Source organism: Nothobranchius furzeri, chromosome 15 (genome assembly GCF_043380555.1).
Source record: "Nothobranchius furzeri strain GRZ-AD chromosome 15, NfurGRZ-RIMD1, whole genome shotgun sequence".
Classification (NCBI taxonomy): Eukaryota; Metazoa; Chordata; class Actinopteri; order Cyprinodontiformes; family Nothobranchiidae; genus Nothobranchius; species Nothobranchius furzeri.
This window is the reverse complement of record NC_091755.1, coordinates 46,394,892-46,412,758: the sequence shown is the minus strand read 5'-3', so window position 1 is coordinate 46,412,758 and position 17,867 is coordinate 46,394,892. Positions and strand designations below refer to the sequence as shown.

General features: G+C 48.7%; 1 protein-coding gene across 2 annotated transcripts in view; it reads left to right on the top strand.

Moving 5' to 3' along the window:
* The window catches only part of itpr3 (inositol 1,4,5-trisphosphate receptor, type 3), a 55,605-nt gene extending 38,024 nt beyond the window's left edge, over positions 1-17,581 (top strand). The window contains exons 25-60 of one of the 2 annotated variants that reach the window (XM_015968843.3): positions 429-483; positions 1,198-1,363; positions 1,829-1,975; positions 3,931-4,002; positions 4,682-4,801; positions 4,954-5,076; positions 5,149-5,349; positions 5,421-5,536; positions 5,748-5,883; positions 6,732-6,857; positions 6,944-7,069; positions 7,147-7,267; positions 7,408-7,589; positions 7,693-7,841; positions 7,915-8,023; positions 8,308-8,401; positions 8,863-9,038; positions 9,203-9,362; positions 9,439-9,635; positions 9,726-9,926; positions 10,059-10,169; positions 11,281-11,376; positions 11,557-11,658; positions 11,743-11,826; positions 11,918-12,028; positions 13,501-13,693; positions 13,766-13,885; positions 14,168-14,337; positions 14,446-14,610; positions 14,681-14,870; positions 14,940-15,038; positions 16,363-16,481; positions 16,551-16,716; positions 16,807-16,967; positions 17,046-17,207; positions 17,296-17,581. In XM_015968843.3, the coding sequence (XP_015824329.3) occupies positions 429-483; positions 1,198-1,363; positions 1,829-1,975; positions 3,931-4,002; positions 4,682-4,801; positions 4,954-5,076; positions 5,149-5,349; positions 5,421-5,536; positions 5,748-5,883; positions 6,732-6,857; positions 6,944-7,069; positions 7,147-7,267; positions 7,408-7,589; positions 7,693-7,841; positions 7,915-8,023; positions 8,308-8,401; positions 8,863-9,038; positions 9,203-9,362; positions 9,439-9,635; positions 9,726-9,926; positions 10,059-10,169; positions 11,281-11,376; positions 11,557-11,658; positions 11,743-11,826; positions 11,918-12,028; positions 13,501-13,693; positions 13,766-13,885; positions 14,168-14,337; positions 14,446-14,610; positions 14,681-14,870; positions 14,940-15,038; positions 16,363-16,481; positions 16,551-16,716; positions 16,807-16,967; positions 17,046-17,207; positions 17,296-17,412 (4,943 nt within the window). In that variant the 3' untranslated portion in view covers positions 17,413-17,581. Of the gene's footprint in view, positions 1-428; positions 484-1,197; positions 1,364-1,828; positions 1,976-3,930; positions 4,003-4,681; positions 4,802-4,953; positions 5,077-5,148; positions 5,350-5,420; positions 5,537-5,747; positions 5,884-6,731; positions 6,858-6,943; positions 7,070-7,146; positions 7,268-7,407; positions 7,590-7,692; positions 7,842-7,914; positions 8,024-8,307; positions 8,402-8,862; positions 9,039-9,202; positions 9,363-9,438; positions 9,636-9,725; positions 9,927-10,058; positions 10,170-11,280; positions 11,377-11,556; positions 11,659-11,742; positions 11,827-11,917; positions 12,029-13,500; positions 13,694-13,765; positions 13,886-14,167; positions 14,338-14,445; positions 14,611-14,680; positions 15,039-16,362; positions 16,482-16,550; positions 16,717-16,806; positions 16,968-17,045; positions 17,208-17,295 lie in introns of both variants that reach the window. The other variant, XM_015968841.3, reaches the window with a different exon arrangement.
* Positions 17,582-17,867: the final 286 nt, after the last annotated feature.

Genomic DNA, 17,867 nt, shown 5'->3' with positions numbered 1-17,867 from the left:
CAATATTAAGAATATATTTCCATCATAAGCATTTATTTTGTCAGTTTAAAGTTTTACTTGAATCGTCCGCTTGATGGCGGAATAGAGCGAATGAATCGTCACGGTGCCTCGAATCAAGAGTCGACCAGTTGGATGGAGCTTCAGCTCATCATCACTAAGTGGTTACCACGGTGACCCTGACGTTAAGCAGCATCACCACAGTCACCTTATTCCCCAGCATCAGTACTTTTTCTTCTTCTGCTGTGGAATGTTAGACTGACTCTGAGCGGTCAGAGCAGATGTTAAACCTAATAAGGAATTATTGAACCCGTTACTTATTTTTCATTTATAAATGTTTTGCCTCTTCTTCCAGCTCTGGTAAAAAATTATTCGTCTGCTGTATAAACTGAGTTTGTTGTCAAATTCTTGACATTTTTGTCCCTCTTCAGCCACCATCAACCTGCAGCAGATTGGAGAGCAGGCAGAGGCCATGTTTGGTGTCAGGTAGGTCATCAAGTCTTTGGCCTGGTCCCAATACTTCCACACTGCCCTTTAAAATGGACATTCCCATCCAGGGGTGCGAGTGTGTAGGATGTCTCAGTTCTGGAGTGTGGACCTCGGCCCCGCCTCTTTTGCACCCTTGATCTAGGTATTACCCACAATCCATTGCTGTGTGGGAATTTTGAGAAGGCAGAAATGGCTTTAGTGGTTTTCCCAAGTAAAAGTCCCATCAGTCATCACACACTGGTGACAGTTATTGCTCTATATCTGACCCATTCCTGGGGGAGTGGTGAGCCACAGACGCCACACAGGAACCATTAGGTGGTTTAACCCCATTGGTAAGGCTTTTGGTATGACCCAACCATGGATTTGATCCAACGCTCTCCCAGTCTTAGGGGCACACATACCACTGGGCCACTAAGCTGGTGTATATTGATTATTTTATTATTGTGTATGGTTACAATTGCATGTTTCTCTGTTGGAAAGATGCCTTTTAAATATTGTTGAGTGAAATGGTGATCATTCAGTTTCATTGTAGCAAGAGGACCCGGTGCTCTCAAAGGCTTACATGCACTTCCTCCAAGGCTGAGGACTATGGGCTGCAGTGTGGGTATTGAGACTGCAGGTTAGGTTGTAATGAGGTGTGTGTGTGTGTGTGTGTGTGTGTGTGTGTGTGTGTGTGTGTGTGTGTGTGTGTGTGTGTGTGTGTGTGTGTAGGAAGGGAAACAGCATCCTGGAGGTGGATGATGAAGGCGGTAGGATGTTCCTGCGGGTTCTGATCCATCTCACGATGCACAATTACGCTCCTCTGGTGTCTGGAGCTCTGCAGCTGCTTTTTAGACACTTCAGCCAGAGACAGGAAGTCCTGCACACCTTCAAACAGGTACGCCACACCTGGTCCCCAACAGGGACCAGACAGCTCAAAGCACAAAGGAGAAACGATCGGAGATTCTTCTGGTTAGACTGGCAGCAGATCTGTCCAGATGATGATTCATGAAGCTTCCAGAGCTACCCGTTTTGGTTCCTTTGCTAATTTGCTAACCAGGGTGTTTGGTTTGGTCCTCATAAGTGCGACCTTTGATAAAATGTGAGTAAATCCAGCAAACATGACAGAAAGAGTGACCCAGATTTAGTTATCAGATCCAGAAACTTGGGAACACGAGTTCTACATCCGAAAGGGAACCAGTGAAAATAATGAATAAAGTCTATTATTTTACTCTCACCAGTAAAAATCAAGCAGAACAGGAAGTTAGGTTTGTACTTCAGAGAAAATCCTGGGAAAACGAACCAAGCGTCCCTGGGATCAGATGTGTTCCCTTCATAATTAAAACCACAGGTCTGGTTGCAGGTTCAGCTGCTGATCTCGGCTCAGGATGTGGACAACTACAAGCTGATTAAAGCGGACCTGGACCGCCTCCGGACCCTGGTGGAGAAATCTGAACTGTGGGTGGAAAAGAAGGGCTCGGGTCGAGGAGAGGGAAAGGAGAAAGATGAGGTGAGGACAGTTTTAACTGGGCACCCATCTCTACATAACACCTGGTACTAACGGGTGTCTACGGCCCATCTGCCGGGTTTAACACATCCTTCCACAGGCTGGCCTCCATAAGATAATCAGGAGAGTTTCTAAATGCTGACTCTTCTGTTTATTGGAGGACGTTTGTGTCCAAACCAAAGCTGCCTTTCAACAATCCACTAACCTGAGAGGATTAAATTAAGTTAACACGACTCCTAAAAACACCCAGAAATCAAAGAAAAGATCCAGGTATGAAAAGTTAAATATCGTCTGCAAACTGCTTTAGTTAGACGTCGGACACTGGGAGGGAAACGGTTAAACAACAAACCAATTCACTGTTCAGGTTAAACTCTTTACTGTTACTTATGAATGAAATCTGTAGTAAAAACAAACAGAGACATGTTTCTTCTGGTTTCTGGGCTTTTTGTTGGTGTCTCGGCTGATTTTGTCTCCTTGGGTTCACATCTGGTGCGGGACTTGGGTTTTTCTGCTTTTAAAGTGTTTCTGGGATGTGTTTGATCATTTTAAATAACATCCCAACAGCAACAAACTCAACGGAAGAAACAAAACCTCGGCTGGGAGGCGTGTGTCCTGTTTCACCTGCAGTCAAACTAACACTAAACCAACAGTCAGGCATGGTGGTGGCAGTGTGATGGTCTGGGGCTCCTCTGCTGCTTCAGGACCTGGACCAAGTGCTGTAACTCATGGAACCGTGAATTCTGCTTTCTAGCAGAACATCCCGAAGGAGAATGCCTGACCTTTGACCTTAAACAGGATGTTCCTGCTGGAAACCCTCTAATGTGGCAGAGTTTAAACGATTCTGTAGAGAAAAGCAGGACTAAACTCCTGCATAGGGATGAGAGACTCATTAGTGGTTATCAGACACTTGATCCAGTAGGTACCGCCAAGGATGTTGCTTGTAGTTTGTCGGTGGGGTGGGGATGGGGAGTTGAGAGCTTGGTGCAGTGGCTGTTACAGGTGTAATACATCTGCAGTGGTCTCTAGTAGGAATGAACTTTTTGGAAGTCGTACTCTGGGGAAACAAAGGACCGGCGCCCCAGTTTTGGGAACTAGAAAATTGCCACATCCGAGGAGTTTCATACGGCAGGATTTCGACATGTCTCCGATTGGCTAACAGCAACAGGACTACCACTAACTCTGTCTGCTCTGCAGCGTTGATGTTTTATCTCCACCAATAACACAAGCCTGGAGGAGTTCGGCTGTGTGGTGGAGTTGTTAATGCTAACGGTTAGCTTCTACTAGCAGAGACGTTCTCTGCTGCTTCCTGGACTAAACCAACAACAGCCTTCCCCGTCGTGAGTCCAGATGGGTGAGTCCATGAATGTTAGTGACAGCGTGACGTAGATCTGTCAGGATTTTCTAATCCTAGAGTTTCACCGTCTGTTTTCTATCAGAAGCTAAAGCAGGAGATAGCTGTAGGAGACTATTTTCATGTTCGGCCTGCATGAAACACTCAGAGTGACCCGTTAGAATCAGAATAATTAAAATGTGGTTTTTCAGTGTTTCGCCTCTTTAGGGTGAAAACACACAGGTCAGTCCTTGACCCGCACATCAGAGTCTGTGTTTCTCATGACATACTGGACTTTGATTCAGAGGGTCTTCTGATCAAAGCAGTTTGTTGGTCTGGTCCAGTTCAGGTTCTGGTTCTTATTGTCTGATAGACAAACTTTCAGACATGAACCAGGGCATAAACGAACGTGGGGCACACGCCTGTCTTTTATATACGATTGAAACATTTTTGCTGCCATTTAAAGTGGGCGGAGCCTGATCAGATCCACGAACCCAGCCAATCAGAGAAGATTCAGGAGATCAGCTGCTTTTTTGGTTATAGAGCAGATGACACTTTTCCAGCTGGTTCATGGAAACGTACTTAACGAGAGGCCTGCCTGTGCTGTCTTACGCTCTGCATCATCCAGGGGGCAGCAGAGGGCAAATCCCCAAAGGAGAAGCTGGAGAAGGGAAACGAGAGCTACCAGAACGTCAAAGAGGTGAGAAACCCACCTGTGTGAGCTCCTCCAGCTTTTAATCCGGTTATTTTACAGGTCTGTTTTTTTCTGTGGTGTTTTCTCAGATTATTTCACACAATCACTCATTGTGGGCGGGGCTTATGATGATTACGTCTGACTTTTCCTGCAGTTTTCACTAAATGTCTCTAAACTAAACAGATCAACAAAAAAACCAAACTAGAATAGCTTGTAAATCGATGCAAATCAAAACTTTTCAGCCATGATTGTTTTTTTGTTTTTGACCTAAATTTTCTGAGTTCAGCTTTGACACAATTTTCACTTTGAATCACAAGTTTTGTCAAACTGCTCCTGTGGGAGTTGGGGTTGGGGAGGTCTCGTCCCGTCCTCCTGGAGGTTTAAAGACCAGCCAGCTGGACTCACCTGTGAACGTGTCTCAGTTTAGAGTGAATCTGTGGTCAGAGCTTCGTTAACGGGAGCTAGCTCACAAATCCCTCCTGGTCTGCTAACGGGATGTTTGGTTCTGAGCCTGCCGCTCGGTGATGGATCTCATAACAGCTGATTGGATTTATAAGTCCTGGAATGACTGATTTTCCATCTGAACGTTGGCTCAGACGCACAAACCCTCACATGATTTAGCCGTTTTAAAATATTCCGAGTTTTATGAGAAGATTTTCTGATGGGAAAGTTTTTCATACATCAGATCCTGGAGAGGCTGTATAAGATGTGCAGCACTGGAGTTTGGAAGAAGCAACAGAGGCTGCTGAAGAACATGGGGGCTCATAAAGTCATGCTGGACCTGCTCCAGGTCTCCTATGACAAGGTGAGCCTGGGACCGCCAAATTAAAAGCACAGAAAATAACTGTTTCTGGGGTCCGAGTTCGAGGATTGCTCGCAACTGTTTCATTCAGACTCTTTGGGTGAGATGCGGTTATTTCAGCAACACGAATCAAAACATTTTTGTTTGTTGTGTAGAACGATGTAAAGATGCAGGAGATCATCAGGTACACTCATCAGTTCCTGCAGAAGTTCTGCATGGGGAACCAGGAGAACCAGGCTCTGCTGCACAAGAACCTGGCCCTCTTCCTCAACCCCGGGGTACGCTCCTCCTACGGGTATCAGCTGGTCAGACCAGAGATGTTATGATGTAACCCTACCCCTCACCTGCAGCTGCTGGAGGCGGAGACTGTGCAGCACATCTTCAATAACAACTACCAGCTCTGCAGCGAGATCTCTGAGAGCGTCTTGCACCACTTCATCCACTGCCTGGCGACGCACGGCCGCCACGTCCAGTACCTCAACTTCCTGCATACCATCATCAAGGCTGAAGGCAAATACGTGAAGAAGTGCCAGGACATGATCATGACCGAGGTGAGGACACGTCGCTTCACGTCTTCAGAGGACGTTCAGCTGGATGACGAAGGCTTTGTGGCTCTTTGTAGCTGACGAATGCAGGCGAGGATGTGGTCATCTTTTATAACGACAAAACCTCGTTTGACGTCATGCTGGCGCTGATGGCCGAGAGCCGGGAGGGTGTTGGAGAGAACAGCCCACTCAGGTAACCACGGCAACCGTCTGCATCTACGCACTGGAGTTCAGATGTGAGACTTTAACAGCTAAGCAGTTTTTCAACGATGCAGTCTGTTTTTAACATTTTATTACTTTATGTGTTCTTAAGGGTTTTTTGAGTATTTACATGTTTTCTTCGTCCTGTCGAACCGGACCGAGCCGTGGGTTCTGCAGAACTTCATCAGGTGTTTGGTCTGCAGGTACCACATTTCTCTGGTGGAGCTGCTGGCCGCCTGCGCTGAAGGGAAGAACGTCTACACGGAGATCAAATGCACGTCTCTGCTGCCTCTGGAGGACGCGGTCCGAGTGGTGACTCACCAGGACTGCATCACCGAGGTTCTGACTGTCCGACCCACTTTTCTCATCACACACAGCGTGGTGGTAGCCTGGCCAGCCATGCCGATGCTTCTTTATGGGAAGCAAAGGGCCTGCTAACGCTCCCATTCAAATAACCCCACCCAGCCGAGCAGCGAACGTCACACCGCGGCGTTCAGTTTCTCATTAAAGAGCAAGTCACCCCCAAATTAACATATTTTTTCTGATAAACTATACAAACGCGTGTCTAATCGTGCTGCAGACACGTGTCGTCAACAGTTTTGCACTTTAGTGCATTTGAGTTAAAATTTTAATTTTCTAACTAAAACTGTCGGTGTTGTGCCGTTGTCGGGTAAAAACTCTGCACTACATTTGAATTTAAATCTGCCATTGCTATTGGCTAAGAGGTACCCTAGAATGTTAGCTGGTACCATATGATGTCACATTGTTGTTGTGAACCTGTGTGTGTATTTGTTAGCGGCTCCGCCTTCTCGGTCTGCTAGGCAACAGCATTTGTTGCCTTTTTCAAACAGGAAGTGGGAGTGGAGTTATACTCTGGTAGGGGGTGACTTGCTCTTTAACAACGAAGATGGCGTCTGAAGCGGCGTTCGCTGCGGCTCCTTCCTCTGTTCTATATGACTTGGACATGTCTTCTAAAAGCCTTTTTTCTAAACAAGATGCTTGCGCCGTCGGCAGACGCCATCTTTGACTACAGCTAAAAAGCACGATATAGTCATTCTCTCCTTTCTGATTGGTTATTTTTGAGCCGGCTAGTCCCGCCCCTCATGGTCCTCTGTGTAGAGTAGTCAGAGGGCGAGTCTGGCAGGCCAGGCTAGCGTGGGGGGGTTAACGCGTGTGTGTGTGTGCAGGTGAAAATCGCCTACGTGAACTTTGTGAACCACTGCTACGTGGACACGGAGGTGGAGATGAAGGAGATCTACACATCCAACCACATCTGGAAACTGTTTGATGACTTTACTGTGGACATGGCTCGGGTCAGAACACACGTCTGCAGTAGATCTGAGTTGTGTTCGGTCCTGGCCTGATGGTTCTGATGGTTCTGGTGGTTCTGGTCCTGCAGGTGTGTAACAAACGAGAGAAACGCCTCTCCGATCCCATTCTAGAGAAGTACATCATCAACGTGGTGTTTGACACCATCACCGCCTTCTTCAGCTCGCCATTCTCAGAGAACAGCACGTCTCTGCAGGTGGGGGGGGTCACATCACCTGTGGGGGTTGCGTGTGTGTTTGTTTTAAACTGATCAGGTGTGTGTGTGTGTGTTAGACTCATCACACAATCGTAACTCAGCTCCTCCAGTCCTCCATCAGACTCCTGGACTGTCCCTGGCTCCAGCAGCAGCACAGAGGACAAGTGGAGACCTGCATCAAGACGCTCTCCATGACAGGTAACACACACCTGACTCCACCCCCTTCAGGTGCCGAAGGAGCTCCTAAACATAGGAATCCCAAATCCAGAACAACTACTCGAGTGTGGGATAAGTTTTCGGAGTCATTTCCGGTTCTGAGATGTTTCTGCTGTCCGTAGCGAAGAACCGGTCCATCCCGCTCTCTTTGGAGCTGGAGGCCCTGATCAAGAACGTGCTGGCCAACTCGGTTCAGAACTCTCTGAACCGCTCCAACCCAAACTACAAATCCATGTCCCGGTCCGCCAGACCCATTCCCTCCAGTAACCCCTGGGACTACAAGAACATCATCGAGAAGCTGCAGGTAAGCCGCTCACCTGCTGAGACCCGGAGAAATGCATCGCTTCTCTACACAGAACCCGCAAGCTGGTACCAGAACATCAGCTGATGGGTTGTTGACATTTCAGGACATCATCAACACGCTGGAGGAGCGTTTGAAGCCGCTGGTGAATGCTGAACTCTCCGTGTTGGTGGACGTTCTCCATCAGCCGGAGTTGCTGTTCCAGGAGGGAACCGACGTCCGGCAGCGCTGCGAGTCCGGAGGCTTCATCTCCAAGTAGGTCCAGGTCCACCAAGTCTCCGCTGCCAGAGGCGTGATGGGAAATGACGTTGATGTTTGTGGCGTGTAGGCTGATCCAGCACACCAAGACTCTGATGTCCTCGGAGGAGAAGCTGTGCATCAAAGTTCTGAGAACGCTGCAGGAGATGTTGATCAGGACTCTGGACTTTGATGAAAAGGTCAGTGAGGTCACAGGTTCTCCTCTGACCTGATCTGTCACGTGAGCTTTATTATGCTGGCGACACCAGAGCTGCTGTGTGGGTCCAATCAGAACGAGGTTCAACAGATCAGCCAGATATCAGAGTTCTGATCTGGTCCTACTGGACCTGGTAAACGGGACGGGAGGTTCCCAGATTCCAGGATGGTTTTAAATTCAGAAACTGCTCAGATGTGGAAAAATAGTTTCCTGTTCTGGATCTGATCTTGGTCGGATCTTGGTCGGATCTCTTTTTCTTCATTTCAGGGAATTTCACTGAGGAAGGTTCTGCTGCAGAACTACTTGTTTCCAAACAAAAAGAACAACCAGAAGAATGAGCTGGCTGAACTAGGAGCTGCTGGTAAACACACACACACACACACACACACACACACACACACACACACACACACACACACACACACACACACACACACACACACACGTTACTTCATGATGTTTCTTCACAATAAAAGCCCCAGAAGTACGTCAGGTTAGACTCAGCAGAAATCCTTGGAGATGAATCAAAAGGCCCATGAGGGTCATGTTTGGATGTACAGTAAGCTCCTGACAGGAAGTGACATCACAGGAAGAGGAAGTGCAACAGAATTGCTTGTTTGAAGGCCTGACGTGCGATGAGTGGATCTGTAGCATCTCCAGGTGTTCCACTGGGGCTTGCAGAGATGAAAGCTGGAGATAAGAGACCAAATCGTAAACCTGATCAGGTTCTGCTGCAGACAGGAAGAGATGGTCTCGATGGTTTTGCTACAGCTGTGGATGCTTGGAGATGAGGGGACCTCTCATCCTGTGTTTGTGGGTCAGGTAGTGAGCAGGAGCGAGACTGGGCCATGGTGGCTGCTGTTCAGTGCCGTTTGGACCGAGAAGGAGGAACAAAGCTGTTCACGGATCTGGTGATGAGCACCAAGAACGACAAGATCTTCCAGGAGAGCATCCAGCTGGCCATCTGTCTCCTGGAGGGAGGGAACACAGAGATCCAGGTAACACCTGAGAGAAGACCAAGTTTAGGGACTGGTGCTGAACTGGTTTTAGTCTTGTGTCTGGAACCAGACCTGAACCTGCTAATAAAACCAGTAAGATCTACTGGGCCCACAGCAGAACCTACTGATTGATCTGTTGAAGTCCACTTCCTGTCCTTCTGCAGAACTCCTTCTACAAACTGATGATGGGCGACAACAAGTCCGAGAAGTTCTTCAAAGTTCTTGATGACAGGATGAAAGAAGCTCAGATGGACATTAAAGCAACAGTTTCTGTCAACGTCAGCGAGATGACGCACAAAGCTAACGAGAAGGAGCTGGAGAGCGGTGAGACACGCTTCTCGTTAGATGTTTCAGGAAGCTGTGAGAATTTAACCTTTTTCGCCGTGTTCCACTTGTAAAGCAGGATCTGCGGCGCTGGTTCTTCCTGGTTCAGGAGGTCACCCTCTGCTGGTGCAGGGTCAGTCCGTCGCCTCCGCCCTACCGGCTCAGCCTCCTCCAGAGCAGCCGGAGATGGAGATGGGACCGGCCGTCACCATCATGAAACCCATCCTCAGGTTCCTGCAGCTGCTGTGTGAGAACCACAACCAGAACCTGCAGGTTAGTCGGTGCGAGTTGGCGCCACCTGGAGGTCTTCGGGAGAACTTCAGCCTGATGTGACCCGACAGAACGGCTCTGTTTTGTTTTCAGAACTTTCTGCGGGTCCAGAACAACAAAACCAACTATAACCTGGTTTGTGAGACTCTGCAGTTCCTGGACATCATGTGTGGCAGCACCACCGGTGGACTGGGCCTTCTGGGCCTCTACATCAACGAATCCAACGTCCACCTGATCATCCAGACCCTGGAGACGCTCACAGAGTACTGCCAGGGCCCGTGTCAGGAGAACCAGGTCCACCAACACACTAGAGTGGTTCTGTCTGAGAACTCGGCTCTTTCTTTGGGCTTTTGGCTTGTTTGTAACTCCTCCTGGTTTTGGACCTCATGACATCAGAACCTCTGAGGACTGTGTGTATTGTTTCAGACGTGCATCGTTACCCACGAGTCCAACGGCATCGACATCATCACCGCTCTGATCCTGAATGACATCAGTCCTCTGTCTCGATACCGAATGGAGATGGTTTTACAGCTGAAGGTAAGTCGGGTCACCTGTAAGGCTCAACCGTCAGCGAGCCGAATCTGGATCGGAACATCAGCTAGAGCCGGTCCTTGGCTGATTCGTGCTACCAGTAACGATCCTTCATGTTTGGTTTCTAGAAGCAGAATTTTTGTCATCATCGATTCTGTTATGTAGAGTTCTTTACGATGACCCGGTATTGCCCAGGAACCAGAACCGATGTCTAAGCTGCAGCTGTTCCACGCCTGCTTAGACTCCAGTAAACCTGGATGAAGATCAGACCGAGATCCTCATCTGTGCCCCAGACAAGCTGGTTCCCAGACTCAGAGACTCTTGTGGCGCTTACACATCGGCGTCGGCACGGTCGGCGTTCGGTCTCAAACGGGCGGTGTAGTGGTCACATATAAATTCCAGGGACTTCTCAGGAATGCGGAATTTCCCGAGCCTGTGGGCGGGGTTTAATGCACGTGGGAAAGTCCGCGGTGTCCTCCATAGAAAGGTAAACTAAGGCGGGCTAGTTTTGCTTTTGGAGACTCTGTAACACACACACACACACACACACACACACACACACACACACACACACACACACACACACACACACACACACACACACACACACACACACACACACACACACACACACACACACACACACACACACACCTCCGTGCTACAGACAGAAGTTTACTCAGCAGCATCCTGCATGTGGGACCTCTCTCCCCCTGAGCCTGAGATCAGTGGGCTCAGTGGTCTCCTTCAAATGCACCTGTTCAGGTGTTTTCATGTCCGTTGTCACCATTTTAATCATATTTTTGTGTGAAGCGCCTCGTGATTTTCATCTTGAGGCGTTGTATACTAGATTTCTTTCATCTCCAGTGAAGGTGTGTTACTGAAAAACAAAGTTTGAAGCCGAACTGGTTTAGTGTCAGTCTAAAAATGTTTATTGAAACTATTTTTGATTAAAAAGTCACATGATGAGTCTTTATTACAGATGCTTATAGATGAGAAGATTCTTCAGAGTGTAGTTCCCGCTAGCTGCCTTTAGGGGGCGGCGACCAACAATCAGCTGCTGTCTTGTAAAATTACATGTTGGATGGTAACTTCCTGTTTCTGGCCTGGTTGCCAGGACAACGCCTCCAAGCTACTGCTGGCACTGATGGAGAGTCGCCATGACAACGAGAACGCCGAGAGGATCCTGTTCAACCTGCGGCCTCGAGAGCTGGTCAGAACCAGAACCACAAAACCGGGGCAGATGAAACAGCTGTTATGACCCAAATTGGTTGGTTGTGTGTGTGTGTGTGTGTGTGTGTGTGTGTGTGCGTGTGTGTGTGTGTGCGTGCGTGCGTGCGTGTGTGCGTGCGTGCGTGCATGCGTGCGTGCGTGCGTGCGTGCATGCGTGCAGGTGGAGGTCATAAAGAAGGCCTACCTTCAGGACTGTGAGTGTGAGGAGGTGGAGGTGTCTTCTCGGGAAGTGGGACACAACATCTACATCCTAGCTCAGCAGGTGACCAAACGCAGCCTCCTGATTGGCTGGATGGTTCTGATGATCTGTGACTGGATCAGAAGTTTGACGTTTGTCTCTTTTTAGCTGGCGAGACACAACAAGTTTCTCCAGAACCTCCTGAAGCCGCAAAAGAAGAGTCCAGAGGGAGAGGAGGGCATCTCCTCCATGGTAACTGTCTGTCCTCTGGTTCTGGCAGTGTCTTTTGGTTCTGCTCTTGTCGTCCAACACTGAAGTCTTGCTGCGGTTTGTGTCTCTGCAGCTGAACCTGAACAACCGCCCTCTGTCTCAGATGCTGAAGTCCTCGGCTCCTGTTGATGTGGTGGAACAGGACCCGTTAGAGTTCTACGACCAGCTAACATCTCAGATAGAGGTACTGGTACCGCAGCTTCATGCTGTGGTTCTGAAAAAGGTCAATCCTTTTGAAATGATCAGATGTGTGGAGCTGGAACGAAGAACATCCTGCAGAACGTTAGGATGTCTGAGTTTTTAACTCCAGTCATTGGGTCTCGTCACGTAGGTCCACCATGTTGTTTGGCAAAAGCACGTAAACAATGAGTGACACGAGTTCTAAAACAGGAAAACGTATTGTCTAAGATTGTTTGTTGTTGTTGTTTTGTGTGCATGGCTTCAACTAGTTCAAGCCCAGTTATCAGTAGAAGTAGCTCGTCTAAGTGGGACAACAGCGAGCTATGAGAGTATCGAACGGAGAAGAAAAGTGGGACTGATGACACTTGAACTGGTCTCTACTGGTTCAAGCCCAGTTCACTTGTGGGAAGATTTAGCACACTTAGGACGGGCCATAGAGAGCGGTGTCAACAAAAGTTTAGCTGAGCTAGCTAGAACGCTACGTTCTTCCCGCTGGATTTATAACATTATGTCATCAGCGTTTCGCTTTAACTTGGAGCTGATGAAAACAGTTTTTGTCGCTGGCAGGGTCAGAGGTCAGCTCCTACTCACACCAGGACGAGGTTTTTCTTGACGACGCTCACCATGCTAAATAAATAACGTAAACTTAACAGACGTAATCCTACACTGGAACAATCTTGTAAATAATTAGCTCGTATTTCACCACAGTGGATGGTGCCGCGCATCCTCCATGGTAAAACCGCACGCCAGTCCTCGCCTTCCTCGTGAAATGTATGAACGTTAGTCTTACCTGGTAAAACGTGTTCGCTGCAAATCCCAAAATAATTAGAGAGCCGCGGTTCATCTCCGTCCTCAGCCTCATCAATGTTACTTAAAACCGACGAGTTGAGTTTACATCCTCGTCCGTTAGTGCAGCAAACGACCATCTTACAGTGAAAACGGCTCAAAGCTACAGACTGGCTCGTTTCATTGGAGTTTCAACGTGTAATCAAGTCTTTCTACCGTCCATCATGGCACAGGGGTGGTCACCTGAGCGGCGTGACATCATGCAGGGTACCTGCAGGTTTAAGAGAGCCAAATTTAAGACTCTTTTAGATCTTTTTTAAAGCTACTTTGACCAAATTTAAGCTATTATTGCCTGGAACCGGTGCTGACCACGTCGGGATTAGCCATCTAGTTACCATTAAACCTGCACTTCCCCATGGCTAGCTTAACCAGCTAGTGGGGCATCGTACACAAAAAAAGCCGAACACTAACTTGAAATTCACAAAACTTTTATAGAAATAAGACAATCTTGTTTATTGGGTCTTTGGTAATTTAAGACCTTTGGAAACTGTATTTAAGGATTATTTGTCATTTTTAAGGTCTTAAATTTGGAAAAGCTAATTTAAGACTTACGGACCCGCGGATTCCCCGCCATGTGCCCTGCTGTCAGGTGTCTTCCTGTTCCTCTGAAGGTTCCTGGTCTCTGTTCAGATTGTCCGGGAGGACCGCAGCATGGAGCAGATCGTCTTTCCCGTCCATCCCATCTGTGAGTTTCTGACGGAGGAGTCAAAGTCCAGAGTGTTCAACACCACGGAGCAGGACGAGCAGGGGTCAAAGGTCACACACTTCTTTGAGCAGACGTCCTTCCTGCACGGAGAGATGGAGTGGCAGAAGAAGCTGAGGAGTGAGGACCGATCGAGACAGAGTTCTGGTCCATCCTGAGTGGTTCTGGTTTGACCTGCGGTTCTGGTTTCAGGTATGCCCGTGTTGTACTGGTTCTCCAGACGGATGAGTCTGTGGGGGACCATCTCGTTCAACCTCGCTGTCTTCATCAACCTCATCATCGCCTTCTTCTACCCCTACGACTCGGGCCAAGGTACCACTGAGACGCCAGAACTTTAGCCCCGCCCCCTTTCCCCACATACACTCGACTCTAAACAAAAGATTTTATTCTTCATTGACTGAAATGTAAAAATCTTACAAAGGGATTAATCCAGGTTAAACATTTTATGTATCAGATTGACCCAAACCCAGAATCTAACCGGGCCGAGACCGTCGGCCCACGGCGGTGGCTGCAGATGTCTTCTGACTCTTGGACGGATCTGGGTGTGTTGTCAGAAGCTGCAGCTCATCCTGTCCGCGGTCTCTTCCTCTGCAGGAGCCATCGATGACTCCATGCTGTTGATGCTGTTCTGGATCCTGACCGGACTTTCGGTTCTGGGTCTGCTCTCTCAGCGTGGTCTGCAGCCGCTCACCCTGGCTCTGATCCTCAGGTCCATCTACCACCTGGGCATCGGCAACACCCTCATCCTGCTTGGGTCGCTGAACGTAAGAAACGCCGTCGCTCCGGTCCAGTACCCTTCTCCTCCACTAAACTGGACCTGGGTCAGGACTCTGGGTTCTGGTCTTCCTGACCTATTGTCTTCCTGCCTCCAGCTGATCAACAAGGTGGTGTTTGTGGTGAGCTTTGTGGGGAACAACGGGACCTTCATTATGGGCTACAAGGCCATGGTGATGGATGTGGAGTTCCTGTACCACCTGGCCTACGTCCTGACCTCCACCCTGGGCCTGTTTGTCCATGAGCTCTTCTACAGCATCCTGGTAAGTCTGAGGGTCCTCCTGAAGATCTGGCTTCTGTTGAGAAGAGAACCTTTAACGTTTTTCCGTGCAGCTCTTCGACCTGATTTACCGAGAGGAGACGCTGTTCAACGTAATAAAGAGCGTCACTCGCAACGGGCGTTCCATCCTGCTGACGGCACTGCTCGCCCTCATCCTCGTCTACCTCTTCTCCATTGTGGGCTTTCTCTTCCTGAAGGAGGACTTCATCATGGAGGTGGATCATCTGTCTCAGATTGCTGAAGGTGAGTTCTGGCCCTGTGCTCCGACGAACCCGTTCTCCAGAGGGTCGGTTCTGACTGCTGTGTGTTTAGCTCCTGGGCAGAGTGAAGCCTCGCAGGACTTCCTCAGCTCGTGTTCTTCAGACGGAGTCAGCTGCACCGCGGAGGTCGGCAACCGGCCTGAGGAGGACGGTATGAACCTCTGAAAGTCTCCTCTTGAAACATGCTGGTCCACTTGGAGCCGACCAGTAGGCTTACTGGAGTTTTAGGAACAAACCTCCTCCTAACAGAAGGTCATTTAGGGCATCTACACGGAACTCAGCACTATGAATGTTCCGATCGGGTGAAAATTAGCACCCGCCATCGGCTAAATGCAGGTAAATTCATGAAGTGGAGGCTTTGAACCTAAAGCAACGGCGGGTGTTGGTGTGTGGCAAATTATATTCATCTTGCTTAACTGGAACACAGAAGATGGCATTAATGATTGTAAACTAGCAGCAGCCGTAACTCACACGAGTCACGTTAGTTTGCTATAAAGAAAAAAACAAAACCAGGTGGTCAGCGGGCTGGGCTGAGTTAGCGTGAATGGGCGGGGCTACCTCTTGTGTTTTACCTCTGCTCCAACACACCTGATTAAGGCCCTGTCCACACGTAGCCGGGGATCTGCCAAAACGTGGATATTTTTCTACGTTTTGGCCTGTCATCCACACGAAAACGGAGTTTTTTCACACGAAAACGGAGTTTTTTAAAAACTCCGGCCAAAGTGAAGATCTGCGTTTTCTCCGTTTTGGGTGTCTGCGTGTGGACGGACAAAACCGGAGTTTTAAGGTCCGTAAAGTCACCTTCCGCGACAAAAAAATGCTGACATCACGTGTGCGACCTGTGTTTACACTAGCCGACAGCATGGATGCCCTCAGAGCTGCGCTCGCTTTATCAATCGTCCAAGCGCTTTCTGCTCGTTTGTTTTTGCAAGCGGAATTACTGCTGCTTGCGGAAGACCACAGACGAAGAACGAGGTTAAGAACGGGGGAAGTACTGCCGCCTACAGGTCTGGCATGTCCTTAACAACGTATTTATCCGGGTACGTGTGGACAGAGTTTTTTTTTTTAAAACGAGGTGGTGTGGATGCAAGTTTCTGGAGGGGCGGATATTCGTTTTTGAAAAAACCCGGCTACGTGTGGACTAGGCCTAAAAGGCTTCTGCAGAGCTGCTGCAGAGCTGTGTTGCATCAGAGAAATCACTAAAACATGCTGGATCTGCTCTACAGGAACTTCTCTGGTAGATAAATCCTCCTGGAGCTGATTTATGAAAGAGGATGTTAAAAGTTTTAGGAGGTTTTACCTGGATGTCTTTGTACCTGGATCCCCGGGAGCAGCTGGAGGTCCCTGTTTCTTTTCCTGGAAGTTGAAGAGAATAGCCGTGATGGATCAGTTGTGTGACAGACTAACGAGATTAGCTGATTTCAGCCCGATAAACGGATCTCTGCTCTAGCTGCGTTTGTGTGCGTGTTTTCCAGACGAGGCGAACACGGAGCGAGCGTGTGACACGCTGCTCATGTGCATCGTTACCGTGATGAACCACGGACTGAGGAATGGAGGCGGAGTTGGAGATGTTCTCAGAAAACCATCTAAGAACGTAAGAACCTTGTCTGGAGATCTGAGCGTAAATAAGTACGTTACTGACCAGGTGCTCTCCTGCGTGCAGGAGCCGCTGTTTCCTGCTCGAGTTGTCTACGACCTGCTCTTCTACTTCATCGTCATCATCATCGTTCTCAACCTGATCTTTGGCGTCATCATTGACACGTTCGCCGACTTGAGGAGCGAGAAACAAAAGAAGGAGGAGATCCTGAAGACCACGTGCTTCATCTGTGGTGAGTAGAAGGTTGCTAAGACCAGGTACTGAGGTCACCACCCAAACGGTCCAATCACGGAGCAGAACCTGCTGTTCATAACCGCTGCAGGTCTGGAGAGAGATAAGTTTGACAACAAAACGGTGTCATTTGAGGAGCACATCAAACTGGAGCACAACATCTGGAACTACCTGTACTTCATCGTCCTGGTGCGTGAGAAGAACAAGACGGACTACACGGGACCGGAGAGCTACGTGGCTCACATGATCAAGGTAGGACCCAGGTCAGAGTCCGGAACAGCACGCTGTGGTTCTGAGCTCAGACGTTTTCCTCTCCTCCTGCTGCTGCAGAACAACAACCTGGACTGGTTCCCACGAATGCAGGCCATGTCTCTGGTGGTCACCGACAGCGACGGCGAGCAGAACGAGATGCGGATGCTGCAGGACAAGCTGGCGTCGACCATGAAGGTGGTGATGAATCTGACCACGCAGCTCAATGATCTCAAAGAACAGGTAAACGCATCTCACGGTTCTGATCCAGACCTGCTGCTGAGGCCCGTTTGAGTCTGATGAACCATTCTCACTCATCATTTGCGTCCAGATGACAGAGCAGAGGAAGAGGAAGCAGAGGCTGGGCTTCCAGGATGTCCAGGTGGGAGCAAGTGTGGCGATTCCCCCGACAGCCGCCGGAGGAAACCATCAGATCTACAAAACATAAAAACATGGAGATCAGCTGGACTGATGCACCAGAACCCAGAACCCGGCACATCTGTTTGGTTTCCGGACTTCACATTAATCAGTCCTTCCATCCTTAACACTTAAGCTACACAATAATTTAATATAAACCTTCTGAAAGGATTGAGTGTCAAAATAAAAGCACCAGTGGTTTTCTTCTGTAAATAGAATCAGCTGTTTGGACTTTATGGGATACGTGTTTCTGTTTTTAGTGTAAAGAACTTTGTTTTAGATGAGAGCCGTCACATTTAGAGATACTTCCTGTAACTGAGGTTCTCACTTGATTTTCAAAATAAAATCGGTTTCTGATTCAGCTGGTTTTACTCAAGTCCTCGTCAGCCATCTAGAATGTTCTCACAGCAACAATCTGAGGAAACCCGAAACTCCACAGGAACCAAGTAAAGGAGCAGCTGATGGTTAGGAAGGCAGGTGCGGAAC